The sequence below is a fragment of the Mauremys mutica genome, chromosome 2 (assembly GCF_020497125.1).
Source record: "Mauremys mutica isolate MM-2020 ecotype Southern chromosome 2, ASM2049712v1, whole genome shotgun sequence".
Lineage (NCBI taxonomy): Eukaryota > Metazoa > Chordata > Testudines > Geoemydidae > Mauremys > Mauremys mutica.
This window is the reverse complement of record NC_059073.1, coordinates 156,927,107-156,946,669: the sequence shown is the minus strand read 5'-3', so window position 1 is coordinate 156,946,669 and position 19,563 is coordinate 156,927,107. Positions and strand designations below refer to the sequence as shown.

The window sequence follows — 19,563 nt, the reverse complement described above, 5'->3', positions numbered from 1 at the left end:
ACCTGCTCTGACAGATCTTGACTCTCTGCCCACTATAGATGAGATTAAGAAAGCTGTTAGCCAGATGAGTTCAGGAAAAGCTCCTGGAAAAGATTCTATGGCCATTAATTCCTACCCTTTGTTCCCTGTCTTTTAACCAGTTCTCAATCCATGAAAGGACCTTTCCTTTTATCCCATGACAGCTTAATTTACATAAGAGCCTTTGGTGAGGGCCCTTGTCAAAGGCTTTCTGGAAATCTAAGTACACTATGTCCACTGGATCCCCCTTGTCCACATGTTTGTTGACCCCTTCAAAGAACTCTAATAGATTAGTAAGACATGATTTCCCTTTACAGAAACCATGTTGACTATTGCTCAACAGCTTGTTTTTCTATGTGTCTGACAATTTTATTCTTAACTATTGTTTCGACTAATTTGCCCAGTACCGACGTTAGACTTACCGGTCTGTAATTGCCAGAATCACCTCTAGAGCCCTTTTTAAATATTGGCGTTACATTAGCTATCTTCCAGTCATTGGGTACCGAAGCCGATTTAAAGGACAGGTTACAAACCTTTTAGTTAATAGTTCCGCAACTTCACATTTGAGTTCTTTCAGAACTCTTGGGTGAATGCCATCGGGTCCCGGTGACTTAATGTTGAGTTTATCAGTTAATTCCAAAACCTCTAGTGACACTTCAATCTGTGACAGTTCCTCAGATTTGTCACCTACAAAAGCCAGCTTAGGTTTGGGAATCTCCCTAACATCCTCAGTCGTGAAGACTGAAGCAAAGAATCCATTTAGTTTCTCTGCAATGACTTTATCATCTTTAAGCGCTCCTTTTGTATTTCGATTGTCAAGGGACCCCACTGGTTGTTTAGCAGGCTTCCTGCTTCTGATGTACTTAAACATTTTGTTATTACCTTTGGAGTTTTTGGCTAGCTGTTCTTCAAACTCCTCTTTGGCTTTTCTTATTACACTCTTGCACTTCAGTTGGCAGTGTTTATGCTCCTTTCTATTTGCCTCACTAGGATTTCACTTCCACTTTCTAAAGGAAGTCTTTTTATCTCTCACTGCTTCTTTTACATGGTTGTTAAGCCACGGTGGCTCTTTTTTAGCTCTTTTACTGTGTTTCTTAATTTGGGGTATACATTGAAGTTGGGCCTCTATTATGGTGTCTTTAAAAAGGGCCCACGCAACTTGCAAGGATTTCACTTTAGTCATTGTACCTTTTAACTTTTGTTTAACTAACCCCCTCATTTTTGTATAGTTCCCCCTTTTGAAATTAAATGCCACAGTGTTGGGCTGTTGAGATGTTCTTCCCACCACAGGGATGTTAAATGTTATTGTATTATGGTCACTATTTGCAAGCGGTCCTGCTATAGTTACCTCTTGGACCAGCTCCTGCGCTCCACTCAGGATTAAATCTAGAGTTGCCTCTCCCCTTATGGGTTCCCGTACCAGCTGCTCCATGAAGCAGTCATTTAAAATATCGAGAAATTTTATCTCTGCATTTCATCCTGAAGTGAAATGTTCCCAGTCAATATGGGGATAATTGAAATCCCCCACTATTATTGAGTTCTTAATTTTGATAGCCTCTCTAATTTCCCTTAGCATTTCATCATCACTATCACTGTCCTGGTCAGGGGGTCGATAATAGATCCCTAATGTTATATTCTTACTAGAGCATGAAATTTCTATCCATAGAGATTCTATGGAACATGTGGATTCGCTTAAGATTTTTTCTTCATTTGACTCTACATTTTCTTTAACATATAGTGCCACTCCCCCCACCCCTATCCGCATGACCTGTTCTGTCCTTCCAATATATTTTGTACCCCGGAATGACTGTGTCCCATTGATTGCTCTCAGTCCACCAGGTTTCTGTGAAGCCTATTATATCAATATCCTCCTTTATCACAAGGCACACTAGTTCACTCATCTTATTATTTAGACTTCTACCATTTGTGTACAAGCACTTTAAAAACTTGTCCCTGTCTATGTCTGCCCTTTTCTGATGTGCCAGATTCTTTTTATGTGACTGTTTATCATTTGATCCAGCCCTTACATTATACTCTTCCATCCTCTGCTCCTGACTATAACCTGGAGATTCTCTATCATCAGACTCTCCCCTAAGAGAAGTCTGTGTCCGATCCACATGCTCCTCTGCAGTAATCGGCTTTCCCCCATCTCCTAGTTTAAAAACTGCTCTACAACCTTTTTAATGTTTAGTTCCAGCAGTCTGGTTCCACTTTGGTTTAGGTGGAGCCCATCTCTCCTGTATAGGCTCCCCCCCATCTCAGAAAAACCTGAGTGTCTCTGGATTAAATTTAGAAGTATGAACAACAAGGGTAATGTCATGGTGGGAGTCTGCTACAGACCACCGGACCAGGGGGATGAGGTGGACGAGGCTTTCTTCCAGCAACTAACAGAAGTTGCTAGATCACAGGCCCTGGTTCTCATGGGTGACTTTAATCACCCCGATATCTGCTGGGAGAGCAATACAGCGGTGCACAGACAATCTAGGAAGTTTCTGGAAAGTGTAGGGGACAATTTCCTGGTGCAAGTGCTGGAGGAACCAACTAGGGGAAAAGCTCTTCTTGACCTGCTGCTCACAAACAGGGAAGAAATAGTAGAGGAAGCAATAGTGGATGGGAACCTGGGGGGCAGTGACCATGAGATGGTCGAGTTCAGGATCCTGACACAAGGAAAAAGGGAAAACAGTAGAACAGAGACCCTGGACTTCAGAAAAGCAGACTTCGACTCCCTCAGGGAACTGATGGGCAAGGTCCCTTGGGAGAATAACATGACGGGGAAAGGAGTCGAGGGAAGCTGGCTGTATTTCAAAGAAACCTTATTGAGGTTGCAGGAACAAACCATCCCGATGTGTAGGAAGAGAAGTAAATATGGCAGGCGACCAGCTTGGCTTAACAGTGAAATCCTTGCTCGTCTTAAACACAAAAGAACAGCTTACAAGAAGTGGAAGATTGGACAAATAACCAGGGAGAAGTATAAAAGTATTGTTCAGGCATGCAGGTGTGAAATCAGGAAGGCCAAATCACACTTGGAGTTGCAGCTAGCCGGAGATGTTAGGAGTAACAAGAAGGGTTTCTTTAGGTATGTTAGCAACAGGAAGAAAGTCAAGGAAAGTGTGGGCCCCTTGCTGAATGAGGGAGGGAACCTAGTGACAGAGGATGTGGAGAAAGCTAGTGTACTCAATGCTTTTTTTGCCTCTGTCTTCACAGACAAAGTCAGCTCCCAGACAGCTGCACTCTGCAGCACGGTATGGGGAGGAGGTGACCAGCTCTCTGTGGAGAAAGAAGTAGTTTGGGGCTATTTAGGAAAGCTAGACGAGCACAAGTCCATGGGGCCGGATGCGCTGCATCCGAGGGTGCTAAAGCAGTTGGCCGATGAGATTGCAGAGCCATTGGCCATTATCTTTGAAAAATCATGGCGATTGGGGGAGGTCCCGGATGACTGGAAAAAAGCTAATCTAGTGCCCATCTTTAAAAAAGGGAAGAAGGAAGATCCAGGGAACTACAGGCCAGTCAGTCTCACCTCAGTCCCTGGAAAAATCATGGAACAGGTCCTCAAGGAATCAATCCTGAACCACTTAAAGGAGGGGAAAGTGATCAGGAACAGTCAGCATGGATTCACCAAGGGCAAGTCATGCCTGACTAACCTAATTGCCTTCTATGACGAGATAATCGGCTCTGTGGATGAGGGGAAAGCAGTGGATGTGCTATTTCTGGATTTTAGCAAAGCTTTTGATACAGTCTCCCACAGTATTCTTGCCAGCAAGTTAAAGAAGTCTGGGCTGGATGAATGGACGGTAAGGTGGATAGAAAACTGGCTAGATGGTCGGGCTCAACGGGTAGTGATCAATGGTTCCATGTCTAGATGGCAGCCGGTATCAAGTGGAGTGCCCCAAGGGTCGGTGCTGGGGCCGGTTTTGTTCAATATCTTCATTAACGATCTGGAGGATGGTGTGGACTGCACCCTTAGCAAGTTTGCAGATGACACTAAACTGGGAGGAGTGGTTGATACGCTGGAGGGTAGGGATAGGATACAGAGGGACCTAGACAAATTAGAGGATTGGGCCAAAAGAAATATGATGAGGTTCAACAAGGACAAGTGCAGAGTCCTGCACTTAGGACGGAAGAATCCCATGCACTGCTACAGACTAGGGACCGAATGGCTGGGTAGCAGTTCTGCAGAAAAGGACCTAGGGGTTACGGTGGACGAAAAGCTGAATATGAGTCAACAGTGTGCCCTTGTTGCCAAGAAGGCTAATGGCATTTTGGGTTGTATAAGTAGGGGCATTTCCAGCAGATCAAGGGATGTGATCATCCCCCTCTACTCAGCACTGGTGAGGCCTCATTTGGAGTACTGTGTCCAGTTTTGGGCCCCACACTACAAGAAGGATGTGGATAAATTGGAGAGAGTCCAGCGGAGGGCAACAAAAATGATTAGGGGGCTGGAGCACATGACTTATGAGGAGAGGCTGAGGGAACTGGGATTGTTTAGTCTGCAGAAGAGAAGAATGAGGGGGGATTTGATAGCTGCTTTCAACTACCTGAAAGGGGGTTCCAAAGAGGATGGATCTAGACTGTTCTCAGTGGTAGAAGATGACAGAACAAGGAGTAATGGTCTCAAGTTGCAGAGGGGGAGGTTTAGGTTGGATATTAGGAAAAACTTTTTCACTAGTAGGGTGGTGAAGAACTGGAATGGGTTACCTAGGGAGGTAGTGGAATCTCCTTCCTTAGAGGTTTTTAAGGTCAGGCTTGACAAAGCCCTGGCTGGGATGATTTAGTTGGGTTTGGTCCTGCTTTGAGCAGGGGGTTGGACTAGATGACCTCCTGAGGTCCCTTCCAACCCTGAGATTCTATGAAGTTTCCCCAGTTCCTAATGAACGTGAACCCCTCCTCTCTACACCATCGTCTCAGCCACGCATTGAGACTCTGAAGCTCCGCCTGCCTACCTGGCCCTGCGCGTGGAACTGGGGAGCATTTCTGAGAATGCCACCATAGAGGTCCTGGATTTCAGTCTCCTCCCTAACAGCCTAAATTTGGCTTCCAGGACATCTCTCCTACCCTTCCCTATGTCATTGGTACCTACATGTACCACGACCACCGGCTCCTCCCCAGCACTACACATAAGTCTGTCTAGCTGCCTCGAGAGATCCACAACCTTCGCACCAGACAGGCAAGTCACCATATGGTTCTCCCGGTCATCACAAACCCAGCTATCTACGTTTCTAATGATTGAATCTCCCATTACTAACACCTGCCCTTTCCTAGCAACTGGAGTTCCCTCCCCCGGAGAGATAACCTCAGTGCGAGAGGCAACCCCAGCACCATCTGGAAGGAGGGTCCCAACTATGGGAAGGTTTCCCTCTGCTCCCATTGACTGCTCTGCTTCCCTGGGCCTTTCTTCCTCCTCAACAGCGCAGGGGCTGTCTGACCGGAGGTGGGACAATTCTACAGTGTCCCGGAAAGCCTCATCAACATATCTCTCTGCCTCTCTTAGCTCCTCCAGTTCCGCCACCCTGGCCTCCAAAGTCTGTACGTGGTCTCTTACGGCCAGGAGCTCCTTGCACCGACTGCACACATACACCACCCGCCCACAGGGCAGGTAATCATACATGCTACACTGGATAGCCCCCACCCTGCTACTGGGCTTCTGCCTGCATCGTCTCCTAGTTAATGAAAGGGTGGTTTAAAGAAAGAAGTTTTGAATGTAGTTTGGTTTATAGGTTTTAAGGGGAATACAGGGGCACGGTTAGAACTGACAAGGGACCCCCCACTCCCTTCCTGCTCCCCTTCCAAACTCCCTTGCGAAACTCCCTGTTAGCAGCCCCTGGTCGCAAAGCTCCCTGGTCGCTTGTGCGCGGCTTTATAAAGCCCTGGCCTGAGTGAATGCCCCGCCCCCTGATTAAGGCTCAGCCAATTACCATAGGCTTCTAGCTTTCAAACCTTCCTTTGAAGCTCACAGCCTCCAACTGCCAGCCACAGCACACGGTCCTTCAAACAACCAACCAACCAGACTGACAAACACAAGCTCAGCACACAGCAAGTAACCCCCAAACACAAACAAACACACACTACAGACAGTCACTTACCCCACAGATGCTGTATTTGCTCCTCCTTCACCTGGAGAACTCCCTTGCGAAACTCCCTGTTAGCAGCCCCTTGTTCGCAAAGAACAAGTGAAAAATCACTTAGAAAAGTTAGATGCCTGCAAGTCACCAGGGCCTGATGAAATGCATCCTAGAATACTCAAGGAGCTAATAGAGGAGGCATCTGAGCCTCTAGCTATTATCTTTGGAAAATCAAGGGAGACGGGAGAGATTCCAGAAGACTGGAAAAGGGCAAATATAGTGCCCATCTATAAAAAGGGAAATAAAAACAACCCAGGAAACTACAGACCAGTTAGTTTAACTGCTGTGCCAGGGAAGATAATGGAGCAAGTAATTAAGGAAATCATATGCAAACACTTGGAAGGTGATAAGGTGATAGGGAATAGCCAGCATGGATTTGTAAAGAACAAATCGTGTCAAACCAATCTGATAGCTTTCTTTGATTGGATAACGAGTCTTGTGGATAAGAGAGAAGTGGTGGATGTGGTATACCTAGACTTTAGTAAGGCATTTGATACGGTCTTGCATGATATTCTTATCGATAAACTAGGCAAATACAATTTAGATGGGGCTACTATAAGGTGGGTGCATAACTGGCTGGATAACCGTACTCAGAGAGTAGTTATTAATGGTTCCCAATCCTGCTGGAAAGGTATAACAAGTGGGGTTCCGCAGGGGTCTGTTTTGGGACCGGCTCTGTTCAATATCTTCATCAACGACTTAGATATTGGCATAGAAAGTACGCTTATTAAGTTTGCAGATGATACCAAACTGGGAGGGATTGCAACTGCTTTGGAGGACAGGGTCATAATTCAAAATGATCTGTACAAATTGGAAAAATGGTCTGAGGTAAACCGGACGAAGTTTAATAAAGACAAATGCAAAGTGCTCTACTTAGGAAGGAACAATCGGTTTCACACATACAGAATGGGAAGAGACTGTCTAGGAAGGAGTACGGCAGAAAGGGATCTAGGGGTTATAGTGGACCACAAGCTAAATAGGAGTCAACAGTGTGATGCTGTTGCAAAAAAAGCAAACGTGATTCTGGGATGCATTAACAGGTGTGTTGTGAGCAAGACACGAGAAGTCATTCTTCCACTCTACTCTGCACTGGTTAGGCCTCAACTGGAGTATTGTGTCCAGTTCTGGGCACCGCATTCCAAGAAAGATGTGGAGAAATTGGAGAGGGTCCAGAGAAGAGCAACAAGAATGATTAAAGGTCTTGAGAACATGACCTACGAAGGAAGGCTGAAAGAATTGGGTTTGTTTAGTTTGGAAAAGAGAAGGCTGAAAGGGGACATGATAGCAGTTTTCAGGTATCTAAAAAGGGTGTCATCAGGAGGAGAGAGAAAACCTGTTCACCTTAGCCTCTAAGGATAGAACAAGAAGCAATGGGCTTAAACTGCAGCAAGGGAGGTTTAGGTTGGACATTAGGAAAAGGTTCCTGTTAGGGTGGTTAAACACTGGAATAAATTGCCTAGGGAGGTTGTGGAATCTCCATCTCTGGAGATATTTAAGAGTAGGTTAGATAAATGTCTATCAGGGATGGTCTAGACAGTATTTGGTCCTGCCATGAGGGCAGGGGACAGGACTCGATGACCTCTCGAGGTCCCTTCCAGTCCTAGAGTCTATGAATCTATGAATCTACAGAACAAAGCCATTTTTTAAAAACCATCAACAAAGGGTACCATCCCGATTCCACCCACAATTACCCGCAACATCTCCCAACCTAGCCACCTGAGACCTAATATAGCAGAGATTCATCAGGACCAGGCATGAGTATGGCTCTCCACCCAGCATCTGTGCACAAACAGACCTGCTTGCAAGCTGGACTTTCAATTCCCGGGCCCTTTAAAAATCTTTTGGCAGGTTAATTCAGTCACTTTTAAACTACAACTATCCTGCTTGCTGAAGGTTCACTTGGTGTTTCAAAAATAATACATGAAATCTTACAAAGGAAACCCTTTTCCTCACAGGACACTTGCTCTGACCAATGGGTCAGATCGCCCCTGGCCCGGTCGTGATAATAGGTCAAAGAAAACAAAGAATGTACACCAAACTTAGAGGATGGGGGACTATCCTGGGAATCAGTGACTCTGAAAAAGATTTGGGGGTTGTGGTGAATAATCAGCTGAACATAGGCCACAGCATTGCACTTGGGGCCTAAATGACTAATGCAACCCTCGGATGCATTAACAAGGAAAATTCAAGTAGGAGTAGAGAAGTTATTTTACTTCTCTACTTACTTATCCACTGCTGGAATATTGCATCCAATTCTGGTGTCCACAATTCAAGAAGGATTTTGGTAAATTGGAGAGGGTTCAGAGAAGAGTCACAAAAAATGATTTAAGGGTGACTTGATTACCGTCTACAAGTTCCTTCATGGGGAAGAAATATTTAATAATGGGTCTTTGATCTAACACCAAAAGGTATAAAATGAACCACTGGTTGGAAGTTGATGCTAGACAAATTCAGACTGGATACAAGGTGTAAATTTTTAACAGTGAGGGTAATTAACCACTGGAACAGTCTACCGATGGTTGTGGTGGATTCTCCACCACTGAAAATCTTTAAAATCAAGACCGAATCTGCTCTAAGAATTATTCTGGGGATATTCTATGGCCTGTATATATAGTAGGGCTGACTAGATGATCACAATAGTCCCGTTTGGCCTTTGAATCTATGAATGAAAAACAGGGAAATTATGGCACCATACAGCCCTGGATTAATTTTAAGCCTTTTTAGCCTCCCTACTCCCCTTGTCTTTTGGGCATAAAGAAATAATGGGAATAAAAATGCTTCCCTTTTGAATGAGTTAACCCTAACTGCAATAGTAAAGCAAAATCTTCCCATAACAATTATTCTTGAGAAAAATCTCTGTAAAAGAATAGGAGAAAGAGTCAGAAGTTGGTTTAAAAAAAAATCAAACTAAAAAGAGTATAATCTTTTTTTTAAATGATTTCTAGGCCCCGTGATCTATAGCTAAGGCACAATTTAAACTATGGTAGAACTCAGAGTTACGAACACCTCAGGAATGGAGGCTGTTCGTAACTCTGAAATGTTCATAACTCGGAACAAAATGTTATGGTTGTTCTTTCAAAAGTTTATAACTGAATGTTCACTTAATACAGCTTTGAAACTTTACTATGAAGAAGAAAAATGCTGCTTTTAACCACCTTAATTTAAATGAAACAAGTACAGAAACAGTTTCCTTACCTTGTCAAACTTTTTTTTTTAAAACCGCTCCCCCTCCCTTTTTTTAAAGTAGTTTACATTTAACAAAGTACTGGTTTGTTTCTTTTCTCTCTGCTGCTGCCTGATTGCATATTTCTGGTTCCAACTGAGGTGTGTGGTTGAGCAGTCAGTTTGTAACTCTGAGTTCTACTGTACGCAGGGTTGAGACCATGCTTTTCTATATCTTCTCTGATTCTTGGAAGAATAATATTTTATATCTGTGGTTCTTAACCAGGGGTACACGTATCTCTGGGAGGGGGGTATATAGAGGTCTTCCAGGAGTAGGGAGACCAGATGTCCTGATTTTATAGGAACAGTCCCGATATTTGGGGCTTTGTCTTATGTAGGCGCCTATTACTCCCCACCCCCTTCCCGATTTTTCACACTTGCTGTCGGGTCACCCTGTCCAGGAGGTACATCAACTCATCTAGACAGTTGTCTAGTTTTAGAACAGACTATAAAAATCACTAGCGAAGTCAGTAAAATTTCATACAGGCAATGACTTGTTTATATTACTCTATATACAATACACTGAAATGTAAGGACAATATTTACATTCCAATTGCTTTATTTTATAATTATATGGTAAAAATGGGAAAGTACGCAATGATTCAATAATACAGTACTGTGACCCTTTTGTATTTTATGCCTGCTTTTGTAAGCAAGTAATTTTTAAGTGAGGTGAAACTTGGGGTACGCAAAACAAATCAGACTCCTGAAAGGGGTACAGTAGTTTGGAAAGGTTGAGAGCCACTATTTTATAGCACCCAATAGTTTGCTATGAAATAACATTGTGCCAATAGGCATCTCTCAAAAGTTTAAAGAAAATTTTAAATTCTCCATGTACAATTGATTTTTAAGCTCTCTAAAACAGCATTAAAACTGCCACTTGAGAGAGGAAGAGGTAAACACTTGATCCTTGCAAAATGTAACCACTGTTTCAGAAAAGATGCAGAACACGGTATACTTTGTTTGGTACTTACAGTTAAGCTGTGTTCAGCACCAGTTCAGTTGCAGCCATTGCTGTCATCTATTATCAGTAACAAGTAATTGTCCTAAATGCAGACAAGGATTAACCATGACGCATTCTGTCAGCAAATACTTGCCTATACACAATGCCATGCCACTCTATATTCTTACAGCCATTATATTTCACTGATTGATGGACTCACGCTGTAGTGTTTAGATGCACATTTGGCATGTACATTTATCAAAAGTTTAGTTCATTTCTCACAAGCACCGAACGGTTTGTCCATAACATATGGATGAACAAGTTAAGTTACTTGTGCCCTTTTATTTCCTTGATTTACAAACAATGCTCTAGCTGGATAATATAAAACAAAATAAGTAGATTTTTATATATTCCAGTTTTTAAATACAACGCAACATAAAATACATATACAATAAATAGGAATAAACATTAAACATAAAAACTTTGTTTTACTCTTAATTACTGTGGAAGCAGGGAAAGAATTAATAAGGATATGAAGGGGATTTTAATGCATGTCAGTCAGTTAGCAAGAGTCAGGCCATACTGTAACCCTAATGACGTGAGACTTGTAGAAGCAAGGATAGTGCGAGGCGAGAGGACAAGAACTGTGTACAAAGTTATTACGACCTTGCAACAGTCTAACCAAATATGCAGGCTTGCTTTTCTTAGGAGTGAGACAAATAAGATAGCAGAAAGGCTTATGTATAAACAAAATGTATTTGTTGCTTTTTACCGTCTGTATTATTGCTAGAAATTGTCTGTAACAAAGGTATAAAGCTTGCTGTAATTGTTTACCAGTTGAGAGACCTGTCCGGGACTGGGGTGACCCTGTGTCCTATGGCACTCTCTCCCTCCATTGTAATTACTGGAGAAATAATAAAGTATTTGATTTTGCTGCACCCAAACAAAAAGCGAGAACTGAGTTTTTCTCCGACATTACATATGAGAAATTTATCTTCTCATACTCCAAAATTTACAAAAGTGTGTACAGTATGTGCTTCTGGTAATGTGGGCTTCCACTGTTCTCTAGGTCTTCAGACCTCATCACTTGTCTGGGGACTACAGATACACAGAATACCAATTCTTCTTATAAAACCTCACTTTGAACCAAAAGGTTAATCTCAACCAAGTCAAAGACAAATCACAAGTTTCCTTGATTCCAATAAACCTTAAATTGAATCAAAAAAATTTATTCTTGACCACAGCCCATGTCCCCATTCTAGAACTCCCCCACCCTACCCCCAAAATATATGTGCGGGAAAACTTCCTGGGGAGTTGCAGCACCAGCTCCTGATTTCACCATCTGTAGAATATTATTGAGCTGCAGACCCCAGATTTATCACAACAATGTCTGTTCATAAATAAATAAGGGGCATATGAGGTCCCCCAATTTATATTTGCATATAGAGTGCAATCTCTTTTGGTATGGGCTGTCCAATTTGCTCTTTATACATTTGTTGTACTGTTCCTGAAACATATAATACAAATTTGTAAGAAAGGAAATAAACTAAAGCAGACCTGAACATGTTAAGGAGTGAGCTATCTACATTCACTTACTTGCAATTTCAGTAATTGATCTGAAAATTGGGACCGCTGCTCTTTTTAGGCTTAAAACTAAACACAGCAAAGAACATATATTATATATAAAGACACTCTAATTTATTTGTTACGAGACATTCAAAAACATCCGATAACATATCAGCATCGGGGAGTGATTTAGATGATCATTTGGAGGAAATTCACACCCTGTCGTCACTCCAAAAACTATCTAAGTCATCTTTATGCAAGGAACTGAGCAGGGAGTGGAGGGGAGAAACAACCATCCCAACCCAGATTAGGCAGCAGGATTATTGTGCAGCTCCTCCACAGCCATTACTTTTAACTATAGACTGGAATAAAGGATGCTATATCCTTCACTAAACCCTTTGGGGGAGCTATGCCTAAGTGTGGATCCAGTGTCCCCTCTCTGGCCTGCCTAAGCATACTCAGAGACAGCATACAGACTACTACACTTGTGTGCAAGGAGTGAAGAGGATCCCATTAGCAGCCAAACATACCTACCTCTCCTGCATACAGGAGTACTATGGTACAAAAGTGTGTGCAAGGGAGGATTTTATTCTGATGAGCCTCCACTATACCAAGAAATCTTAGCTCAATTTTTAAAAAGTTGAGTTAGCTGACATGATGCTGAACATGACTTATTCTTGTCTACACCAACTGCAAAGTCATGGTCAGCATCATGTCAGCTAACTAAAGTGATACAAATCATGTTTAAGCACAAAATCTCCCCATGTAGGCAAGGCCGAAAAGAAAAGGTTGTTTTGTGGTTAGAGGATATCCTGAGACTTCAGACACCAGGTTCTGTTCCCTGCTCTGACAAAAACTTCCTGGGTGACAATGGGGAAGTCATAGAAGACCAAATTTTCTAGGGTGGCTATGAACAACTCTGTACATACCAGACTGAAACATGAAATTCCCCTCTTTAAATATGCATGTGCACTTTTGTAGAAGGAAGAGATAGCATGCTACATGAGGGCATATGCAAGGGCACATACCTCTCTTTAAAAATTTGGGCTTTAGCCACCAGGTCAAGTAGCTCAGTTTCTTCCTCATAACGTTAAAATAAAGAGCAGATCTTCATATAGTGTGTGTGCACATTCCAATACAGGCATGCAAATCCTTATGTATATGTGACTTGCCTATAGGCATATACCAGTGAGGTTGTTTACAGTGTGTGTGCGCACATTTGAAAAACTAGCCCAGCAATATCTGCCTACCTCACAGGAGTGTTCACACCTAAAAATCATTAGTAAATTGCTTTGAGATATTTGCACAGTCAGCACTATAAATGCCAAGTATAATTAGAAGATTTCAAATAAGGAGAAGAATCCACTTCCCTTTAATCACAAGTCTTAATGCATATCAAATACTTTAGCAACATATATCAGGGGTGGGCAAACTTTTTGGCCTGAAGGCCACATCTGGTGGGGAAATTGTATGCAGGGCCATGAATGTAGGGCTGGGGGAGGGGGTTGGGGTGCAGTATGAGGGGGTGTGGTGTGCAGGAAGGGGCTCAGGACAAGGGGTTAGGGTGCAGGAGGGGTATGGGGTGTGGCAGAGGGTTGGAGTACAGGGTGTGTGTGGAGTGCAAGAGGGGGATCAGGGCAGGGGGTTGGGGTGCAGCAGGGGGCTCAAGGCAGGGCGTTGGAGTGCAGGAGGGGGCTCAAGGCAGGGGGTTAGGGCGTGGGGTACACAAAGGGTTCAGGGTGCAGGCTCTGACCCAGCATCGCTTACCTCGAGCGGTTCCAAGGTGGCAGCGGCATGCAGTGGGGCAAAGGCAACCTCCCTGCCTGCCCTGGCCCTGCACCGCTCCTGGAAGTGGCCAGCATGTCCGGCAGTGGCTCCTGGGGGTGGGGTGGGGAAGGTGGCTCTGCCATGTGCTGCCCTTGCTTGCAGGTACCACCCCTGAAGCTCCCATTGGCCGTGGCTCCCCATTCCCAGTCAATGGGAGCTGTAGGGGGCAGTGCCTGCAGGCGAGGGCAGTGCACTCAAAATACTTGTCAGCAAGTATGTCTGTAACAATACAGACAACAAAAGAGGTTCAGGAAATGTTTTTCTGACAAATAGATTCCTTACTAGGCATATTAATACAGAACTTTGAGTAATAATTCATTTAAACTGCAATACAGAAACGTATTTCCCACATCCCTCATAAGCAATGCAGAGGTTTGGATGAGTGGGGTAATGGAGGAGCTGAGGGAGAGGGGAGCAATTGCTGGGAAGGAGCCTGGACCCTCCTCTCCATGTGGCCCTGCACCCCTCCCTCCCATCCCAGGGTCGTCCTGAACTCCCACTCAGCCACCCCTCTCCCCATGTGTCCCTGCACCCCCACCCAGCCCCTGGCTCAATGCTGTCACCCCACTAGCTCCTGTGCTCCCACTCCAGTCTGTCCCCCCCCGGAGCACTTTTGAACCCCAGTCTATGTGAGCCCCCAGCAACTGTGTGCCCCGTTCTGTCTGTCCCTCTATATCCTGTGCCTCCTCACCTGGCCCTGCAGGCAGAGCGCTGTGAGGAACACAGACACTGCCACCTCCAGCTCTTCAGCTGGCTGAGCCAGCCCCTGAGCTGTCTGCCCTCTGTCCTGGCACCATAGCAGCCCCTGGTGGGTGAAAGGTATAACTGTAGCACCTCTCTGGCTTTTTTTCTATGAGGGATATGAATACTGCACATGCAAAGTGGTGCAGAATTCCCCCAAGAGTAAGTTTGATTTCATGGTATCAGGTGGAAAAACTTTCTTCCATCCGACGAAGTGGGTATTCACCCAAGAAAGCTCATGCTCCAAAACGTCTGTTAGTCTATAAGGTGCCACAGGACTCTTTGCTGCTTTTACAGATCCAGACTAACACGGCTACCCCTCTGATACTTTCTTAGCATAGTCTCCATGCATACAGACACTTCGGATGGATGATGAATTGTTGCTTCCTCTTCCGATATTTGTGTCACTGCACTCTTTCAGGAGATGAACAAAGGCGGCTTCATATAATGACAAAAAACAAGAAGATTACACTTGTTTTTTCTTGAGAAGTCTAGCCAGCTCACCCACCCTCCACTCTGTCCAATGTAGAAGCTGTGTAAATGCAGATATACTTCCTCATGTCAATTAATGTTTAATGTAGTGTTACTGTCAACAACTTTCATGGACTCTTGCTCACTCTGAGTAGTACACAAAGTCACACTGAGGCAGATCACTTTATCCCACAGCGGACTGTAAGCCATATAAATCCTTATCTGTCATGTCTCTAGGAAACGTAAGCCATAATTGCAGCAATATGATGCATTCTACACACACAAACAAAAACAATATATACACACATCCACACATATATACAGAATCATTCTTTCCCCCGTAAAATGTATAACAAAAGTACGCATATTTGCAGAGGCTAAATTAACTGTGCCACAAACAATTTTAGCCTTACTGTGTGAACTGTGTTTCTAAATGGCAGCAACTTTTGAATGTGACAATGTAAGTCCATTTACACTTGTAAATTACACTACTGTATATGCATGGATAGAAAAATTGGAAACAAAACACAATGAATGGATAATATACTACAGTGGTATTATATAAACTAATTGGTTTAAGAAAATTCAGAGAAGTAAAAGAATAAAGTGTCTCACCGTCCAATAACTTTTAATGGGTTTAAATGAGTATTTACATCATTTTTATTCATCTACAGCAGTGTTTCCCAAACTTGGGACGCCGCTTGTTTAGGGAAAGCCCCTGGCAGGCCGGGCCAGGCCTGTTTGTTTACCTGCCGTGTCCGCAGGTCCGGCCAATCGTGGCTCACACTGGCCGCGGTTCACTGCTCCAGGCCAAAGCTACTGGCGATCATTCACACCCCTGAATCCTTCCTAGTTTACCCCCACCCCTCAATTTCCCCTGCACAATAAGATGGATGAAGCCCCAAGAAGCACGTCTCTGCAGTGAAAGCCAGGTTTTCTTCATCCTGGCTCTCTCTGGCACTAGGAATGTAGCATGAACTAGAAATTCTGACAGAACCATTTCACTTAAATATCAGTAGCCATACGGAAGAATGCAAGCTGCCAATAAGACCGTCAAAACCAACAGTATACATGAGTACAACAGAAAAAACAAACAAACATTTTTTAATTAAAGGAGCAGAGGTAACAATGGTTGCACCCATCTACAAATCCACAGGTTCAACTCAGATCTGGTCAGACCAAATGTCCTTATCCTAACTGACTATTCCTTATGCTCAGTTATGCTCAAACTCAATGACAAATGGGTAGCCCTGTGATGCCCTAAACCGGGGTAAGCAACCTATGGCACGCGTGCTGACGGCGGCATGCGAGCTGATTTTCAGTGGCACTCACACTGCCTGGGTCCTGGCCACTGGTCCGGAGGTCTCTGCATTTTAATTTAATTTTAAATGAAGCGTCTAAGCATTTTAAAAACCTTATTTACGTTACATACAACAATAGTTTAGTTATATATTACAGACTTATAGAAATGGACCTTCTAAAAACATTAAAATGTATTACTGGCACACGAAACTTTAAATCAGAGTGAATAAACGAAAACGCGGCACACCACTTCTGAAAGGTTGCCGACCCCTGCCCTAAACAAATGCAACCATCTCTACCTGAAATGCAGAATTTAATACAATTATTTTTATAATCTAACCAGCTTTAGTGCTATTACCAATACTACTCTTCATCATTTTATTACACAGCTTGGTTAAAAACAGGTCAACAAGGCATTATGGCCCTTCCGGATTGTAAGCAACTACTGTTGCAGAAACTGGAACTGAGATCTAGAAAATGATGGCACAACTTTATAATTATTTTCTTAATGCAAGAGACTTACCTGCTATAGCAAGTATAGTAATGTATATTATGAATTGGGATTGTTAGGTGATACATAACTCATTTGAAGCTCAATCTCGTAAGCCAGGAAAGAACCCTTTAGTCTAGCCTCGGCACTAGAACATTTCTCTCCTTTCAAATTAGCAAATGACACCACATTCCCTTTAATTAAAGAGCACAGGCCTATATTTTTGTATTCAACAGAATATTTTCCTGTGTAGTGTGATGCTTAAGAAAATACTCAAGTTCTTTCCTTATGATTTGGACCGCATACTATTTAAAAAATGAACATTTCCAAGGTCATACAGCACTGAATGCAGTTGTCAATAATCCACCTGTTTTTTTGCTTTGTCTCTTACGTGCCTTACTGAGGAGGAAAGAGGACAATCCTATGGGAGAAAACATCATTTAGTGCCCTAGTCTCACTTGTATTAAAAGATTCAGCCCTGAGATGTATGTATATATACAATGCTGACTGTATGAACACAGAATACATGTAAGACCCGGTGATAGATATAGGGATTTTTTTATGCACTGGTGCAACCACGGATCAAAGAAGACTTGAAACATGAGTAGAAAAATGCAGAATATTCCTATAGGAATAAATTACTTAAATTATAAAGATTTGGGGGTGGAGCATGCAGGGTGGATTTTCAACACAATGCAAACATGCCTATTTCAATTATAAATCTTCCTTGTTTATACACCAAGTTGACTTAAACCAACTAGAAAAGACTGAGTCAAGCACAGAAAATATGCTTGCTGCTGCACAAAACACAAAATACAGAAAGCCCTTATTCTGCAATAGGCTTTTAAATAAGACTACTGATTCTGCAAAACACACACATGCTTAACTTTATGCCTCTGGCCTCACTCCCCTTGCTATCAACTCCACATCAGTGGACCACTTTACCAGTGCAGAGCTCATTTTCCCGATTGGGGTCTAATTTCATGAGCTTCACTTCCCTCCCCAAAATGTGTTGGAAGTCATGTGTCCCCTTTATCTCAAACCCAGATGATGATATTTGGTGCCTGGGTGAGTCTAATCCCCATAGCATGGATTTGTTGGGAAAGTACAAAAATGATGAAAACAAGTGCAAGGAGGAAACACTGTACTCTGTTCAGCTCTGGGTGTTGGACAGCAAGGTGGGAGAGGAAGGGAATAAAGTGCTGAGGAATCTCTTCCTTGGGTATCATGGCGATATTAAGGAAAGGCTGGGGTCTCTCCCAAGGGCAGGAGGGGCAGACTGGGGGCGGGAATAAAGTGTATGGGAGAGAGGAATGGAAAAGGGCCAGTGTCCTCATGGGGTGGGGGAGGGGGGAGAATAAGGGGAGAGGGTGCATGGGGGTAGCTCTGCCCTACTGGAGTTGGGGGACGGGGTCTCGCCCACGGAGAACGGAAAGCGGGGTGCATCGGGCACACTACAGGCTCTGCTCCCGGGGAAGGGCTGCAGGGGGGCGGGGTGTGTCGGGGTCTAGGCTGGCAGAGGAGGGACCGGCTCTTTCCGAGCGGGTGGGGGGGGAGCCGGGCGGGGCATCGCCCCCAGGTCCCCCCGCCCGCTCCCGGCCAGGCGCTCTCACCAGAACAGCAGGTTGGCGCAGACGAACCCGCCCAGGCTGCGGAGCGGCCTCTCCCAGCTCAGAGCAGCCGCGATGCAGCCGCCCAGCGCCAGCCCGGTCTCCCCCAGCAGCGCGGGCGCGGCCCCGCCTGACACCTGCTCCGGCTCTTCCTCTCCGGCCGCGGGCTCCGGCGGCGGCGGCTGCTGCTGCTGCTGCTGGGTCCCCCCGGCCGCCGCCGCCGCCGCGCTCCGAGCCCCGGGGACCTCGCAGCCACCGCCCGCCTCTGCGACCCGCTGCCGCCGCGGCGACCCCGCACTCGCCATGTCTCGGCGGCGGTTGCTGGGTGCGAGCTGGGGGGGGGCGGGGCGAGGGCGCGGCGCCCCGGGGGAGGCGGGGGTGGGCTCCGCGCGCGCACAGCGGCTCCCTCTGCCAGGCACCGGCTGACGTCACCGCGGGGCCGGGGCGGGGGGCTTGCGCGAGGCAGGTGCTGGGAGGGGCGCCCACAGGGGAGGGGCGCGCCCGCGCGCACCGCTCGAGCGTTTCGTCGCCGCCGTTGCTGGCAGCGATGCCCCGCCCCCGTGAGTCTCTCTCAGGCTCCGCCCAGGCCCGGGTAACGGTGCCCGTCACCAGGGGAGCGATTGCGTCATAAAGGTACTTCCCGGAGCCCGCTGCCGCCGGATCGGGGCGGGAGGCCGCGGGGAAGCGGCTCCTGTTTGGGCTGCGCGGTCGGGGCCCGGGGCGGGGGGAGGCAGTGGGCGCCCCTCGGGGCGGTCCCCGAGGCCGGGCGCCCCAGAGCGCTGCGGTGAAGCGGCAGCCCTTAAGCCCGTGGTGTGACGCCAGTGTCAGCCCTGGGGGGCTGCAGGGCCAGTGAGGTGGCAGCTGCCGCGCGGGGGGAGGCTCAGGCCGGGTAGAGCTAAGCCTGCCTCACAAAACGGGTTTGTTACCGTGGCAACCTACCCCCCACCCTCAGCCCCTTCCTAGGGGTGGTGCTGTGCTGACCACCGGGAGGTCTCGGGAGAGGATCGCAGCTGTTAAACGCGGAGTGTGGCGGGGGGGCCTGGGCCCTGGGCCCTGTGCGCCTCCTGCCCTTCCCCCGGCCCCGGCCCTGCGTAGCTGCAGGAGGAGCCAACAGTCAGTGATGGCTCCCGCTCCTGGGTTGCTCTACTGCAGGGGTCTCAAACTCAAATGACCACGAGGGCCATGTGAGAACTAGTACATTGGCCCGAGGGCCGCATTACTGACACCTCGGCCCTGCCCCCAATCCACCCCTTC

General features: G+C 45.7%; 1 protein-coding gene across 3 annotated transcripts in view; it reads right to left on the bottom strand.

Annotated features, from left to right (window-relative positions):
* Positions 1 to 19,102, bottom strand: part of RETREG1 (reticulophagy regulator 1) — a 104,778-nt gene extending 85,676 nt beyond the window's left edge. The window contains exons 1-2 of one of the 3 annotated variants that reach the window (XM_045006739.1): positions 18,313 to 18,360; positions 10,334 to 10,405 (exon numbers count right to left, since the gene is read on the bottom strand). Coding sequence is in view for 2 of the 3 variants with exons in the window: in XM_045006737.1 (XP_044862672.1) it covers positions 18,313 to 18,614 (302 nt within the window). In the remaining variant the exon portion in view is untranslated. Of the gene's footprint in view, positions 1 to 10,333; positions 10,406 to 18,312 lie in introns of all 3 variants that reach the window. The other 2 variants (XM_045006737.1, XM_045006738.1) reach the window with 2 other exon arrangements.
* Positions 19,103 to 19,563: the final 461 nt, after the last annotated feature.